Source organism: Convolutriloba macropyga, chromosome 12, assembly GCF_964194025.1.
Source record: "Convolutriloba macropyga chromosome 12, txConMacr16.3, whole genome shotgun sequence".
Taxonomy (NCBI): Eukaryota; Metazoa; Xenacoelomorpha; order Acoela; family Convolutidae; genus Convolutriloba; species Convolutriloba macropyga.
The window spans coordinates 9489531-9507519 of NC_134479.1; the positions used below are offsets into that span (position 1 = coordinate 9489531).

The following is a 17989-nucleotide window of genomic DNA, read 5'->3' on the forward strand; positions in this document are numbered from 1 at the left end:
CAGTAGATGGCCTACTAGTACCTGCGTTCGACTTCAAAGTATCGATGATGTTGTTTGTTGAGGGTTTAGCGGGACAAATTCTTTCAACTCCATGAAGTAAGGTGTTATGGGAGCTGTTGCAACCATCTTTCCTACACTTTCGGGGACTTGGGCATTGCCTAAACATGTATTTATCACGCAAACATGAGAAACAGAGCTTTGCCTCAGCCGCGACCTTGGCTCTCTGCGTGGGGGTCTTTTCCTTAAAGACACGGCATTCCCACAACCGGTGGCTGCCTTTGCATACAATGCAACTAGAGATTGATGTTAAGGGAGATCTCTCTTGCGGCTTAAGGTTACTCTTATGTTGCGTATTTGCAGCAAATGCCTTCGAAGCAACTTTTGATCTTGTTACTGAGTTGTTGGTATCCTCAGTCCTTGCTTTAGTTGCGGTATTATTCATTAAATCGTGCGCTTCGGCCTTCTCTTTTAACCAATCGTTGAAATCAAGAAGAGTGGGTTTCACCCAATTCTTTTTGACCGTGAAGAGTGACCATGACTCCTTCATATTGGGTGGTAGCTTCTGTACGGCAGTGTTGAGAAGCGCAGCACTCTTCAAATCCGAATCGTATGACAGCGATTTAAATACCCCGACAAGACCTGAATTGCACCCCGAATAGTTAATGATGTTATCGCTATTGTGCATCTTCAATGGTGGAAAGCTGTTGAGTTTGTCCAATTGTGCACTTACGACCGCCTGTGGTTGGCCGAATTTACATTCTAAGGTCCTCAGTGCGTCTTTGTACATTGCGCCGCAGTAGGCGAACTCAGCTATAGCTGTTTTAGCTTTACCTGTTACGAGGGTCTTAAGGTACGTCAATTTTACAACATCAGTTAAGGACTGAGAGTCAATTGCGCTTTTAAATTGACCATACCATTCGTGCCACTGTAGGGGATCCCCATTGTATTGGGACAACTTCCATTCGGGTAGCGGGTCATTCCTCTTGCTAGTTAAGGCGTCAGTGAATGCCTTAATCAAGCTTGCATTTTCGGATACAGGCGCTAGAGGCGTGGGATGCGGTGGGCCACCCCAGCACAATGGTATCGGAGCAGTATGCCCGTACGTTGGATGTATAACCGGCGTGATGAAAAGTGGCGCGATGTTAGTAGTTGTACTAAAGGGGTTAACAGGGATGCTACAGTTAGCTCCGTGGTTGCTATTAGGATTTTGTTGTGCATTAATTTGCAAGATGGGATGGATGCTGGTGGGGTTAGCTGTGCTTGGGGGTAGGGTAGGTTGAATAATGTTGAAGACGGTTGCGTTATTTGTCGCCTCATTTACGTTTGTGGGATTATTCTGAGGAAATCTCCACAAGTTCAGATCAAGGATTCAGTTCAGTGGAGGTTTCGGTGAAGTAAGACACGGTACCAGGCGGGCTTGAGGCGACTGGACAATGTTTGGTTGTGGAATGTGTGGGACGGGTACGTAGGTTGTTGCACTCGTTGGAATTGACGACGGGAGCACGAGAGCCTGAGGATTAAATTATTGTTGAGGCGGGAATACAGGAGGCGGGTTCACGAGTGGGTTTAGAGGTGGAGGGACATTATGCGGGGAATGGGCAATAGGGACTTGTGTTTGGTGTGGAATGTTACTTTGAGGTGGATTCTGTTGTTGCGGAACATGAGGCATCGACATATGTAATTGACAAGGCACACTGGTGCTTTTTGGACCCAATAATTGATTTACCTCTGTGTTTGTTGAAAAATCAGGTACAAAAATGGAGTTCGTTGGTGCCATAACGGGTGTCGGTGGCCGGGGAGGTTGCATAGGTGGCTGAAATGGTGGAAGTGCAACATTTTTTACGTCGACTGATACTTGGTTCACCTTACCACTGCCTGAGGGACTATGTGCCTGCTCGACTCTTTGACCACTGAGTGGTTGCTGCAGTTGAGCCTGGAGGTTTTCCCGATACAACGTTTCTTGCTGAGCAACTGAAATTGCAACTCCTGGCCGTGTGTACTGAGAAAGCATTTCAAGATAATTCAAGTTACCGGCAACATTACTTGTGTTTTCTGGAGGATTACGGGGGGTAGTATCTTGAACAGGAGGGTCAGCGGTTGCTAAACCAGGACGAGAAAAATTTAACTAACTTGAATTACCTGCTGGAAACGAACTTACCCAATCCTGAACAAGTCCCTGACTTCTATCTGATCCCCTATCTTTAAACAAATTCAGTTCACTTGAGTGGTGACTAAACAATGAATGATTATCCATTAATTCAGCCTCATCTAATTTAGCTGCTGCAACACGCTGGCGGTGGTCTTCCTCCAATTCTTGAAAAGCCATCTGTTCCATTTGTATTTCAAGCTCCTTTTTTCTCATGGCAATTTCGTGTTTTTGTTTAGCGAGGCGCATGGCAGCTTGTTCTTGTTTCTCGGCCTCTTCGCGTTTGAGTTTTGCCATGAGAAAGTCACGTTTACGCTGGCTAGACATTGATGATGTTGTTCGGCGTAAACTTCTCTAAGACTGCCTTTGAGGATTAACGCCCTCACATACGGTGTCTCGGTCAGCAACTGAGTCAATATAGCTTCTAGCCGCAAGCAAGAATTTATCATTGTTCTTGGTTACATCATCCAACCATTGCTCAAGGACAGGGTAAATTGAATCTGGGTTCTCCGCTTTACTGGCCAAGTCAAATAGTTCTTCATTCTTCTGTACCAGTTTACTGAAGACATCCTTCAATTTAGAGACCAAGCGTTCAACTTTAACCCTCCTGTCTTGACGATCTATGGCATCTGTGATGTCCTTATGGATGTTACATAACTCAGACTCTAGGTTAGATCTTGCATTAAAGAGCTTTTCCAATTTTTCTTGCTGTTCGGCCATGATCTTAAAATGGCTGATTTCTCAAATTAAAGTCAATTCCAAACGATCACACGGGATAAAGCGCAACGAAACGGGAGACAAAACGGATGGGGCGTGAAGGACGGGTGAACGGCGCACAACGAAATTGCGAACGGAACGGAACGGGCGAAAACGCGCGTAGGAAACGGGCGACGCAACAGACGGGACGGAAACGCGGAACAAGCGACGCACGAGGAAACCGTTAACGAGACGGTCGGAACGGAAAAACGAGAAACGGAAAGACGGTACGGACGAGGCGGAAACGTCGGGCGGACGGCGCGCGACGAAACGGGAAAACAGTACGGACGAGACAAAAACGTAGGGCGGACGCCGCGCGACGAAACTCGAAAACGGTACGGACGAGGCGGAAACGTCGGGCGGACGGCGCGCGACGAAACGGGAAAACAGTACGGAAGAGGCGGAAACGTCGGGCGGACGGCGCGCGACGAAACGGGAAAACGGAATATCACGAGAGGGAGGTAAGCCAAAAGCTAGGAGGCGGGAAGTTCAACGCTAGCAGACCACAGCAACAAACTAAACCAAACAAACTAGTCGTAACTTCAGAAAAAACTTAAGTCACACCCTAGAAAGAGGGAGAGAGGCCATTGCCGGGTAAACTAGCACAAGCATTATGGGGCTTAATATAAACAAATAACGAACTAAATTACGGCAAAGCAGTAGTATGCTAAATGGATGAAAAGAGCAAGAAATTTATTAGCCGTAACTCCAAAATAAACTTAAGTCACACCCTAGCAATATTCAATCCTAAACAACCGATCAGCATACCAACAATATTAAACAAACTACAGCAAAAGTTAAGTAATATGCAGCGCTTTTGTAGTCTATGAAAGCTGGGAAAGTTAAGAAACAATCTAGCCGTAACTCCAGAATAAACTTAAGTCACACCCTAGAAGGCAAAAACCTAAACCAACTAACAATCATACAGTTACACGCAAACATACGGCAGCAAAAATCAATAAACTACAACAGGGCTAGTAGTTAATTAGTGAGTTGGAAATGTCCAGGAACCAACTAGCCGTAATTCTAGAACAAACTTAAGTCACACCCTAGAAAGCAACAAGACCAAAGCAACTAACCAGCATACTAGCTTAATCAACATACTGCAACAAAAACACAACACACTTCATCATATATGACAGCATGCTACATCGAAGGAAGAATTAGGCGGAGAAAACAACTCTGAGTGCAAGAAAAAACGGAATGATCGGATACGAAAACGAAAAACGAAATTTTGGGAGAGCAACGTTGATGAAAAATAAACGAAAATTGTGAATAGCGAAGTTAAAGAACGAAAAAGAAGCGGACGGTACGGTAGGAAAACGAGGTACGAAGATAATAAGAAGACAATTTTTTTTGAGCCAGTGGTTGAGCCAGTGGAGTTTATATCTCACACCATTCTCTGTCCAATTTTTTCAAATTTTGGTCAATTTTTTGCAAATTCTTGATTACGGAACGGTAATCCAGTAAACTGGACGGTTTTAAGCTTGAAAGTACGATTTATCAATATTCGGTATTGATTTTCTAAATTTTTTGATTTGCCTCAAAAATGACCAAAGATTTTCAAAATGGAACAATTTAGCATTATGTGCTTACATTTTTTTCTCATATCTGAGGTCAATTTTTGCTATGTAGCCATAATGGACCAATTTGTCTGAATTTCCCAACTTTCGACCGAAAATTTTCAAAATCGATGTTTTTTTTCTCTTAAAAAAGTTTCTCAGCTCCCTTCTCCAAAAAAGATTGTATTTCGCTGTGACTTGTCAAGATAGTACTACTTGCTTTTCTTTACAATCTGGCGGAAAAAGATTTGTAATATTTTAAGTCTAAGTACATATAAAGGTTTCTCAGCTCCCTTTTCTGAAAAAAATTCTATTTCGCTGAGACTTGTCAAGATAGTACTACTTGCTTTTTGTCGTGGTCGATAACACGGGTCAAAGAATTCAATAAGTTGAATTTTAAATTAAATTTTGAACTGAAAATATACAAAAATTAGCTTGTATTTATAGTGGTTATCTATGCGAAAATATACAGAGAAAATTTAGATTAGCTAAAAATATTTTACATGATTGGCATGTGAATAGATCTTAACTCCGAATCCCGGAGGTGATATTCTATTTTCATCAACATTTCTTGAGAATCATATATGATTTGGGTACAATCGAGTTCATTAGTTGGAGGTCGGTGGATGTTAGAATCAGGTTTCTGTTGGTGGGAGAATTTACTTCTGACATATGATTGATAGGTCAATAAGATAATGATAGCGCCAAAACAAAATTAGAATTGAGTTTAGTTTTGTAGCCATTACTTATCGACACAGCAATAAAGTTCGTCGGGTAAGTTCTTCTTTCGTTCTTTGAAACTTTAATAAAACTTCTAAGTTTCTTGAAGTTTCATTGAAACCATCACACTTTTCTTTACAATCTGGCGGAAAAAGATTTGTAATATTTTAAAGCCTTGCTCTAACTCCGAGCCTCAGGGTTTTTAAACTCAAAAAATTATGAGGGGTAGGTTATCGGCAACCGGGGAAATTATCCGAACAAAATGAGTATGAGTCAAATTAAGAGGGGTTAACTAGATTTGCCGGTTATTGATCAATTTACGACCATCAGAAATGTTATTTTATTGGATGAGTCTTAAAGTTTTGTTCGTGCCGCTAGTTGCAGTAACCCTTTTCTTCTAAGTAGCAACAGCGAAGAACTGAACATGTAAACGTGTCATCCAATGTCCAATCTGGGGCATCAAATAGGGTAGGACTGATAGCACTGCAACTGAGTTTTGAACACATCATTATAGTCCAGATGAAGGCACCCTTGCACATGTTATGTCTGAATTTCTGCTATTGGGCATTGCTCTTGTCCAATCTGCGGAGTGTTATTTGTGGATGATTATAAGAATAAACGAGGAATAGTGAAAATGTGCTCAGAGAGAACTTCGGCGTAAGAGCCTATCTAACGCAATCTATAAAGTAAAGCGAATAATGGGTTAAGTAGTAGTCAAGTTTCTCAAGCTATAACCAAAGAAAAGTGATGGGGCATAAAGGAAGCCATTAATGCGATGGGGCTTAAAGGATTTGACATTAATTTAGTAGACTTGCTTTTAGATTGTTCACGTATCGGAATCTGACAATGCAGACTGGCAACCCGTTTTAAGTTAATACGAGTTGGGGTTTTCTTTCAAAACGGTGGTTCGAAAGTGGAGCGGTACCGAAAATATAGCAGCACCAGAAATGTAGGTTCGCGGTAACAAAAATTTTGCGGCTCCCAAAATGTAGCTGTATAAAAACTCAATAATCAGACTACCGGAACTTTAATTCATATAAGCAGTCTATATCATAACGTTAAGGTAATTGTATTCAAAACGTACAATCTATTTTGTCCAACTATACTCGGCTTACATCAAGGCATAAACCTTATATCGAAACTTAACTGCTTTTGTTTCGTAGCATCATCACGGCGAAAAGCATCGTTTACTTGCAGGCAAATCTAGCTTGATCTTTTTAGCAGGTATTTGTCTGAGTTGATTTTCGGCTCAGATCGGTCACCAATACGTTTTCGAAACATAAAAATATTAAGCCTAAAAGGAGCGCAATCGATTCAGTATATTAGTAGGCTCAACGAAAAAAATGTTAAACGAACTTTTTCGGAGCTTTCTACGTATATTAGAAGAGAATTTGTGTGCATTTAAATGGTTAAGAAATATGACCTATTAGATTGCTCATTTCTCGCTCTATTCAAATAGCGTTGCTCATTTACTCGGTAACAGTTTCCTCGAAATTACACTCTTACACTCTTTCTTTTCCCTGCTATTTAAGAAGGGAAATTGCATTACACCCTTATTCTCGTTTAATAACGGTGGCACACGGGTGCAATTAAAATCCACTATTTTTCTGTTATCTCAATTCCAATGCATAAAAGAAGAAACGGAACATATCGGCATTATCCTTAGGTTTAAAAACAAAAATACCGATGATTTTGAACGTTTAAAACCGAAGATACCGAACACAAGAAACCAAACATACCGAATCAAAGAAATCAAAAAACTGACGATTTATTATATTTGAAACAAAAAAAAGACAAACGCACCTAACACACCTGGCATTTCTTACGTCGTCTTTGTTCGCCCCCCCCCCCCCCCGCACCTCCGACGTTAAGCTAGGCTCCCGTAAGAGAGCACGTGCCATTACATAGCCAATCATTACTTAACGAAATGATACGTGCTGTTGGGTTCCAAATAGTATAAAGACCCCCCCCCCCCCCCAACCCAGTGAGAACTATGAAGTTCTTTTCATGAGTCGTTGCCTAAACCTGGGATACACACACTAATCTTGTGATGGGGCAACTATTGAAAATGTTTTTTTACAACTATTTCAAATTGATCACGCATAAAGCATAAGTATTGGTTCGGAAAATTAAAAATGCTCATATCTCTCAACATTTAAGCATGAAACCTATGATGAGGGAGCAAAATATTTGTTTAATTTGACATTAACATTTTTTCGAATATCAATTCATTGTAAATTTTCTTGCCATCCGCTATAGGTATTTTAAATTTGATAGTTTTCAACTCTATGCCCTCCACCATGACGTTTTGCTGGCATGTCTCTGCAACTCCTCTTCATTTGCGGCTCTTTGCCTCGCAACACCCTTATTAATTTGTTCGAAATATACATTTTTTATTTGGCCCTTGTAAGTGGAGAGAAATTGATAACCAGGTATGTAGACCTCGTGTGTGACATTACTGGAACGAAGAGGGCCATTGCTCGAACTTGTTCCAAGACTGAAAAAAAAACACTTTTGCAGGTATTGAGAACCTTTTATAAGAAAGTGGAACCAAGCAAAAACTCACTTCATAAAAGGCGTCCCGTTATCGAGAGTTTTTGATGCACAAAACAACTGTCTGCAGTCCAAAACGAAGCAGAATCTCTGAGAATCTAAACCGATCATTTCTCAATTTCGCTCACTGCTGGAGTATCGTTACAAAAACGTTCACTGTTTATCGGTTTTGATTTTAAATTACCAAATTTCGAGTACCAATCGACTTTAGTGGGGAAGGAAATATATACTCGACTGAGTTATTTTGCTCGGTCATTTTTCGCCGATCGATATATTCATCGTACAGGAGTGTGAGTGGTATCATTAGAAAGCTTGTTATGCTTATAATTTAAAATTAGAAAGATTATTTTAAATTTCGTTTTTTTTGTTGTAAGGAATTACAGAGGTTCAAAGATTTGTGAACGTTATCCTAACTTCCGTTGCTTTGTTCACATTTTTCGTAACTTTTGTTTAAATTTTGATCAAAATTTGCTAATTGGTTTAACGTTTTACGTTTAAATATAGAAGAGAGTTGGTGAATTGTTTGGACCAAGAGTTTTGGCAAAATTTTCAGCTAAATTTTTGGAATACATTCTTTTTTTCATAATATGCATATCTGGTGCATAAGTGGTGCAGACAAAAAACTGCTGGTATAATTTTGCTTTGCTAATATATGGCCTACTTGTGCCTCCGGTTCCAAAAAAAGTTTCCAGGAATTAATATTTTTTTGCGGTCTTTCACTAATTTAATCCAATATTTATTAAAAAACGCATAATTTTTTAATAATATATAAAGATTTTCGGTTGTTAAAAAACTATTACGCAATAGAGCAGAACAATTGCGTTTTGTAACAGCCAAGCACCGATGACTAGGCCAGATTTGGACTCAACATTGATTTTTGCAGTGAAAAACGATTCGGATTGCTTTTTGGGTCCGTAATTTTGACCTGTTTTTATTTTGTTTTTTTTTCAACCCAATTGATAGAAAGTCTTCTTTTTCAATTTCAGCTTCTATTAATCAGGGGATCCTCCACCTTTCAATAGATTCCAATGAAACAACATTGTATTGATGAGTACGGCTCATTTTTTGGCTCGAAAATTTGTTTTCATAAATTCTCAATGATGTATTCAGATTTGCCACCAATTTATGTTCATTTTTTAGTCTTATCACTGAGTCGGATTAGCTAAAAACCTAATTCATTATCTAAGTGGCTAATTAAAAAACTATCTAATTTACTTGGTTGATAAATACTGCTTTTTGGTTATATAAATCGATAAGTGTCAAAAATTCATGAGCTAGTTTTGATATTATGACCTTTTGGTGAAGTTATCTAATTCGAAAAGTTTTTGCTTTACAGAAGAAGCAGCAAGAGCGAGTAGTTTTGGTTCAGTTATGCATTTTTGTAGTTTAAAGACTATTGGGATTGCAAAAGATTGCGGTTTATATTTTTCTGAAACACTTTTGCTTTTTTGATTTTTATATAAGTCACCGATCACAATGATTTCCAATCACACCTCAATATTAACAAGTTGAATTTTTGTGCAAAGACAACCAATGAACATACATAATATTTTCAGTGAAAAGCATTTTGACTTTAACGCCGCTTGCACAAAGTTGTTCGTGAAATTTTTATTTCTGTCCTTATTCAGTGTTAATGAGCAGTCGTTTGACTAAGTCTCACTAATGACAGGTACAAATGGCTTCCCAGAGAGTAGCAGGCTCAATTATTTGCCATTTTTTAGTTGAAAGCTAACTGTTGTATTGTCTTACGGATTTCAAAAATAGTCTATAGTTTTTGAGATTTGCCATTTTCAATCTTGTTTCTGCAAACTGATAGCATTATCTCATTAAATTTCTTTTTCTCATGAATAATATTGTAGGCTCAATTGCTGTTTTATCACTCAACTAATGATTTTTTGGCATTGATACTACAAGTTTTGGTACTTTTTTATTTTGACGATATCCAATATTTGATATTCTCTTTTGATGTCGCATCATCACATTAATGGCACATTGACCGCAATACACATATCACGCTAATTTGATTAATGATAGGTCTCAATGACTCCGTTTGAAGGTATAAGTGAACTTTACTGATTTCAGTTGATAGCTGATGATTTTCATGGCTTGGAAACTAATTGCTTTCAAAATGTATAGACTTATTTTTAACTCAACCATGTTTTTGTTTATTTGTTATTTGTGCTCAAAAAGGACATGTCCCATTTTTTTCAGGTGAAGTTCAGTTTGTATAGTTTAATTTTTGTCTGGTGCTATTTTCAATTTTATATTAAAATTAGTTTTTTAAAAATAGATAGACATTGTGTTTCGGTCGTAAGTAGAGCTGGTTGTTTTATATGAGATTGGGTTGTTTGTCTTGTCTCTTTTTCTCCTTAATGCCTTTCTTTTTAATGAGTTTTTGTTCAACCACGTTTTTGAACATTGGTTAACACTTGTACCGTTCATTTGACTTAACACTTTGCCGCTCATTTCGACAAAAAAAACACACAACTTAATGCCACTGGGAAAATTCAATTTTCGAAGAGATCAGCCGTTCTCTTTTTCGTCTGAGACTCTCGCAAAGGAGAGACTGGCATTTCTTATGACAAAATTTGACCTATGTTGACACCACTCTCTGCCCAGTGAAAAAGAACTCGAAGCACCTTGCTGCTCGAATTTCCATCTTTTTCCGACTTGTTTTAATTCAGAACAATTTTGAGTTTTTAGTTTTCAGTGACTTGCCCAGAAAAAATCACATCGGACTCGAAAGAGATGAGGCAAACCTCTGAGAAATGTTTCTCGCAAAAAAAACACACCTTCTCTATCGTTATTAAGCCAAAGAGGTTTATCTATTTTTTGGAAGATGCTACTCAAATCAATTATTAAAGGATCGCTTAACAATTTGCTGGAACCTTTTAAATCGAAACTTCAAAGAGGTCCGCCAGAAAACGAGTTTGCAAACAGTAGGAATACAATTTCGATATATTTAAAAATAACTTCTAAGTTTCCCGAAAAAGTTGAAACGTTTACATAACGCTAAAATTCGTTTCCTTTAATTTGAAATCATTTATCTTCCACAGTCAACCATTCAAAATTTTATTAGAATCAGGACGAGTACAAAGATCTCTTAACAAAAACAACTGGAAAATTCTTCGGTCGGACCGATTGAAATCAACCTTAGTTGGTTTACTAACACATATTACACGCTCATCAAAATTTATTAGATTCGCCAAAATTTGAGTCACATTATTATTCTCAAAGGGTAATTTATTTAAATTCTTTCAAAAAATACAAAAAGAGTTCCTCCGTAAATCTGAAGTTTAAAATTGGATTTTTTTAATTGGGCAATTATACTCCCTATGGTTATCATTTGCTTTTATATTAATTAATGGAGACAATTCATAATTTTTAGCACGATCATAATTTAAGAAACGTCCAAGTCATAATTTATTTCTAATTAGCATGAAGAACGAATTTGATGTAAGTTTAATCTGAATGATTAGCATTGCTTAATTTCTATCTTAGTTTTAAAGTAACTTAGCCTAATTCAAGTTGTTATCAACTCGTTTCAATTTGTCCATTTCATTGGGTTCGCTCATTGTAATAGCTCTATCCCTTATTACTCGGTTCATAGTTAAAGCTGCTTATAATAAATATGGAATTTCAATCATCGTTATAAGTAGACAATTTGCTACGACAAGAACTTGGGTTGAACTCTCAGTATATGCCTCCGGCAATCTTGAGACCAACAATTTGCAAGATCTCATACAAAGAATCTCTTTCTATGGTCTTACACGAGGGAAAAAATCTGATCAATTCATGCAATAAGAAAACAAAATTGGTCAAGATTTCCCGTAAGCTAATCTAACCACAGATTAGTAGTTTCATTTAAACTAAATTTCTGAAATTTTTTTACATCTCTAGTTTCCAATTATTCACATCCTAATTGAAGTATGCGATAAATGTCTAGTTTTCTGCTACAATTTTGTTAAAACTTTAATTTAAAACTCTGAATCGTTTTAAATTTTCAAATCAATTATATTCGCTTCATACCTTCGAAGTTGTTATCCAGGATCAATTCCTCCTCTGCACACCGCACATCTTCGTCAGCATAAAAGTACCTCAAGAAACAATAGACAAATTAAAGGATATAGCTTATCTACCCGGGTTCACACTTCTTTGAAACCTTTTTTGATCTTGGATGTCCCATAACAGTCTATGATCTTAGATATGGTATCCAAGACACCATATAAACTTTTTTGCTGAAGGCCAATGCCAACTACGATAAATTCGTTGTACAAAATGATCCAAAGACGCCATTTAAGATCAACTTTATGTTTTTTATGCTATTATGTATGGTCTCAAAGAAGCCATACAAACATACATGTCTTAAGTATGGTTTCCAGAAAAATTTATGGTGGTCAACCTGGGTATTACATCTGCACCGCACGAAGTGACTTATGTCCAAACAAAAACGAAACAATATGGAAGGCAAAAATGAAATCTTGCACAAACTAAAAAAATTGCGAGATGAAGGCTATTCGTGGGAGATTTTGGAAAACGGAACGAGCTATCTTGAAAAATATTTTGACTGCTCGCCCTTTTTGACTCATATGATGCAGTACTCCACCTGAAAAAGTTGCTACGAAATCGCAACAAATTTAATAGTTTTACGTTAAAAACTTCAGTAAAGCAGTATTTTCAAGTCAATTACATTTACTAAGCCTGAAGTTAAATTTTGAATACTGCAAAAAGTCAGACACTCAAAATGTCAAACACCTGCAAATTTTCTGTATTTTTTTTTTGAAGAATCTGTCGGACCCGGTTGCGGTTTCTATCCATCATCACAGACAACAAAAGTGTATATTTCTAAATAACTTTAGAACAATAGTCGTTTTTTTCTATTGTTCGACACGAATTTTTCTATAATTCGACACGAAGACTCCTCTACCTAGAGATCTGGACAATATTGGGGCCCCGTCTCACGGCAGTCAAAGGATCTGATCTGATCAGTCTCCTGTTGCGAACCCGCAAATTTCTAATGAATATATACCGGCGGTTGGGCAGCTTTTCGCTACCTACCAATGAGAGGGGCCACACGAAAAATTTGAGTGTTTTTCTGAAAACTAGCTAGGAAACAGCTAGCTAAGAGTTAACTTCAATAAGAATTTTTCTAATCTGACAGTGCAGAGATCAATAATGTCAATAGGATGTAGCATCATAAATGTTGTAAAAAGAAGACTTCGGAGCCACGTTTGAGTGGAAACATTGAGTATGATTTAAGTTCGGAAGAATTTGTTGGGAAGGATTTTGTCAGGTAAAAACTCACTTGTTAAAAATACAAGCAATTCAATTTCCACTGCCTCAAACTCGCGCCTTTAAAACGACTTTTCCTGAAGTCCCATTCTCTTCAAAATTGAATTGATGATGACTCCAACATTTGAAAGCGAAGCAAAAAGAGGCAAGTTTTGTCCAGTATCACGAACAAATAAATTTTCCTTTTTTTAGACGATGAAAAAGGCGATAACTAAATATTTTTCTGAGCTATCAAAAAAGGACAAAAATTTACAACAGACGCTTTTATTTTGCTAAAAAAAAACCTGCTAAAGTAGTGATAAATCAAACTGGGCAGCAATTTACAGCACTTTACAAAAGAAAATGTTAACGAAGTTTAAAGTTCTACAAGAAAAAGTTTACGGAATCGAGACTTTCCTCATCATTGTCGTCCTTGGAAAAAAGTTTTCAAAAAATTCTAAAGAAGCATTGCTCCGTTTTAGGGGCAACCAAACGTAAACATATAATTAAACCGACAAATTTAACAACAAGAAAATTTTTAAAAAACGAAAATCATGCAAATACTTCAAGCAGAATGGTGAGCCTCAACGACAACTTTTGCTAAATGCTGAAATTATCAAACCAAATTTTCAATGTAATTCAAAACAAATTGATTTAGCTTATAGATAACATTGCTGAAACTGTTAACAAACATTCACGCAAACTATTGCTCTTAGACGTTAGCTCAATATTTTCAAACTAGATACCAAGTTAGTTTCGCAGATAAGACTGGTAAAAATGAGTACTTTTAGGCACAAAAAAGATCATGAAAAAGGAGAATGTTTGAGCGAAGCACTTAGTTCTCAGTGATATAAATTGTGGTCATTCTGTGAGTTCCTTGTGAAAGAAGAGCAACAATTGCCGATCTGCACTGAGTGAAACTGCAGAGCTTACAAAAACAGTTATTGGAGAGAATTGTAAGATTCTAGCCAGTTACAGTGCCACTGGGAGGCAAGACTTCTTCAGGAAATTTGTTTTCAGAAGTTAATTGTCGAATTTTCAAATATCTTCACTACTATAACACTTCCAGCTATCATATGAAATCATGAAACAAAGCGCCATATGAAGTGTCCTATACCACTTCCAAGGCGCTAAGAACAAAATTTTTCCGCAAAACAAAACAGAAAATTTCGAGCTCGAATGAAAGCAAAAAAATTACAAACAACTGAAGGGGTTATAAAACTTAATGCAAGCTAAGGTAGCAAAACTTACACAGCCACTGATGATGTATAAACGTATTCTCCGTTGAAATTGACTAACGCGGTTCCACAGTATCTAAAATCAAATCATGTTTTGAGCTTCAAACGAGATCGGACTTTTCTAGATATCATCTCTGGAAAGTTTCATCGATCCATCAAGATACGTCCAATATTCACTTTTTAAAAACAGAATATTTATCAATTTGCATTAACATTTGAGAAAGCTCTCAACATTGTTAAACGGCATTCTGGTACACATATACAAAGATTTAAGCAACCTTAGGACGTTCTCAACGCTCAATCATGCGCAACACATTATTGACATGAGAAACAACGCAACGAAATGGAGAATACACTTTCAAAGATGTCAACATCAGGCCTTTCAAATAAAAAGGAAGAGTCATGTGACTTTTATTGTTAATTTGCAATCATATGATAAATATTCAGGAGTCAACTCGAATTAGCTCAACCAGAGCAAACGAAGCTATATGCTTTCATGTTTTTGAATGGATGGGTCTCAAACAGAGCTCTAAATTTGGGTAATGGGTCCCTTTCATTGACAGAGGACTCGAATTGGTTTCTTTTCTCAGCGACTAAACCGTCCTAAGCTGCAAGACTGTGCGTTAGATATGACGTGTTAATTATTGGATGGAAATTTTCAGCCAACATATGTCATTTATCAGCCTCAGATTGTGATCGGGCCTCAAACCGTAGTGCCCAAAATGTGCCCCTGGATCAGACCCTTGAAAATGTAGATAGCCAGCGTTAAGCTATGCGTGAATTGAGATTAACTTTTGTCTGGTTTTTGGGTTTTAAACCATGTCTGGTCGGTGGAAACTAAAAACCCTCCAAACTAAAGCACTCCTGCTTGGCGATCTTGATTTCAGCAAGCAGTCACGATTAAACATTAACCTATGGTGTACCCCGTGTTTAGGAATTTCGTTTTTCGCTTGTAGGAAATCGTTGATTTTTATTTGTTTTCCAAAGACAAAAACGATCAAAGCCCTTACGTGGTAATTGTCGTTTTCCTCGTTTTTTCGTCGTTGTTTTTTTTATCTAGATGATAATGAAGTAGTAAACTACCCCAAGCAAATGAAGCTCATGTCCGCTCAATTGGAGCAACGCAAGAAGGAAGAAGCTTTCCTCCTGGCGCAACTGTTGAGATAAATCTGAAAGGGTAAATAGTTTCGACCATTTCAGTATAGGGCCTGATAATGTACTACGCTATCAAGCCCAATACTGGAACGGTTGAATCTTTTACCCTTTCAGATTTATCTCAACAGTTGCGCCAGGAGGAAAGCGTGTTACTTCTTGCGTCGTTGCAATTGAACAGACATAAACTTCGTTTACTTTTGGGCAGCGTTTGATTGCCTGTCTTGGCTGGGACAGATGTTTCTTCTGAAGGCTGGGAGAAATTTACAGGTAGGTCCGCTTTGTTATTCCGGACATTTGATTGGCTTTGTTGTTGAGGCTTGTTTGTTAGTCTATAGATGTATGGTAACCAAGTTGCCTTTTTTGAAGAATTTTCATTGCTCAATTTTATGGCGGCGAATTACCTGCAAGTTGTGAATAATTCCACATTGTTTGTCCATGGGTTGTTCGATGCGATTATCAATCCAGCGTATCTGTTGATAGAGTGTATTGAGTTTGATGGGTCGATCTTTCTAGTTTCACTTTTATTCTGTTGCTTTCCACAGTTGATGTGCATTTCCATGTTTCTGTGACTTGGTGACTAATAACAAGTGAATCAGCAGCTTGAATCTTTATTCGGAATTCTTTTTAGAAAAATTGGCACTGATTTTTCTTCCACTGTTTGTCTTTCATTGGCGGTTCAGGTCATCAAAAGAATAGGGAAGCAGCTGGGTTGGATCTAATATCTTTCTAATCTTTCTAATATCTAACATCTTTTATGACAACTGACTCTTTCAAATTGCTTCTTACTAAATTAATTTGTCTTCTGAAGTTTACCTCAAGCAGTTTACCGCTCCAAAACATCATTATGCAAGGTCTTTCAAATTAATACGACAGAGTTTATGAATTTCGACTGATTTTTAGTAGTTTTCAAGTTCTATTTGAACTGAATTTTTGCTTGGCTACAAATATCGATGTCGGCAGATTGTGAATAATTTTCATTAACGTCACCTTTTGTTTTTAAACTCGTTGTCTTGATACATTGGTTAAGTGTAAAAAATTGAATGTTCTCTATCAGCAAATTAATTCGTCGGAAACAAATAAAAACATCTAATGCAAAATTTTAATAAAATTCGTAGGTAGCATATACGTCGGAGTACTGATTTGATGATAGCAGAGGAAGGCTGAGTAAAGGTGACAAACACACTTTCGTTAAAGATTCAATTCAATTCGTTTAACTTTAAATTACACAAGCAACGTTGCAACATTAAGGCTTCTGAGCGTACAAAACATCAAGGCGAGGGCCTCTAAATGGCCCGGCAAATCTATCTGTATCTGCTAGCAGGTACTTTGTCTGTGCCGATTTTCGGCTCAGATTGGTCACCGATACGTTTTCGTAACATAAAATTATCAAGCCTAAAAGGAGCGCAATCGATTTAGTATATTAGAAGGCTCAACGAAAATTATGCTAAATGAACCTTTTCCGAGCTTTCTATGCCAAATAGAAGAGATTTTATGTGCATTCAATCTTTTTGAAAGGCTTACATGATTAAGAAATTATGTAATCTTTCTTTTCTCGCTGCTTAAATGGCGCTGCAAAAGGATTGTTCATTTCCCGCTCTAAATAGCGTTGCTCATTTAGTTTACTCGGTAACATCCTCCGGCCCGGAAGAAAATGCTGGGAGGATCGGTACAAGCTTAACGAGTGGGCGTATGAGCGATCCGGAAGACGTGCGTACGACGGCGGAGCGGGCGACGCTGTCGGAGCCGTAACGGAGTTCTTCAATCCGAGCAGTTAGATAGTAGCCCCTAGGGTTGCTTTCTTCAACGATCCAAACTAAATCACCAGCCTTGAGGTGATGCTCGGCAGGCGTCTGCCACTTAGCTCAACGGTTCAGCGCAGGTACATACTGCTTAATCCAACGTGCCCAAATTGCATTGGGGTAGGACTGTGCACGGGCGTACCGCTTACGATGATCGAACTCGTCGACGCAAACGATGGTCGGAATTCCGGTTGCTTGGTTACCGAGCAGATAATGATTAGGTGTTTTTGCGCCTAGGTCGGACGGATCGGCGCTTACGGGCGTTAAGGGACGTGAGTTTAGTGCGTAGTCGACCAGACAAAAAGTAGTGTTCAACACCTCATCTGTGAGGCGGCGCGTACCGGCGCGTACACAGTACTCTTTTAAAACTACCAACTAACCTCTCCCAGATGCAACCTTGGTGTGGCGCACTGGGTGGATTGAACCTCCACTTAATGCCCTTATGTGCAAGTTCGGTGGCAATGTTAAGCGTATTCCATTTTTCCATACATTCACTGAGCTCTTTCTCCGCTCCAATGAAGTTCGTACCATTATCCGACCAAATCATAGCAGGAGTACCCCGACGGGAGACGAACCGCTCCACTCCCATTACACACGAACTAGTGTCTATGGACGGGACGACTTCAACGTGGAAAGCACGAGTAGTGAGACAAGTGAAGAGAAATCCCCACCTCTTCTCGGTAGTCCGACGAACTGTGACGTAGAATGGGCCGAAATGATCAACCCCGGTGTTGGTAAATGGAGGAGACTGGTATGCGAGTCTTTCCTTTGGGAGGTCTCCCATGATAG

General features: G+C 38.3%; 1 protein-coding gene across 1 annotated transcript in view; it reads right to left on the reverse strand.

Annotated features, from left to right (window-relative positions):
• Positions 1 to 7309: 7309 nt before the first annotated feature.
• LOC142350986 (uncharacterized) overlaps positions 7310 to 17989 on the reverse strand; it is a 64068-nt gene continuing 53388 nt past the window's right edge. The window contains exons 9-12 of the mRNA XM_075403017.1: positions 14260 to 14322; positions 11767 to 11834; positions 7751 to 7835; positions 7310 to 7681 (exon numbers count right to left, since the gene is read on the reverse strand). Coding sequence (XP_075259132.1) covers positions 7471 to 7681; positions 7751 to 7835; positions 11767 to 11834; positions 14260 to 14322 — 427 coding nt within the window. The 3' untranslated portion in view covers positions 7310 to 7470. The remainder of the gene's footprint in view (positions 7682 to 7750; positions 7836 to 11766; positions 11835 to 14259; positions 14323 to 17989) is intronic.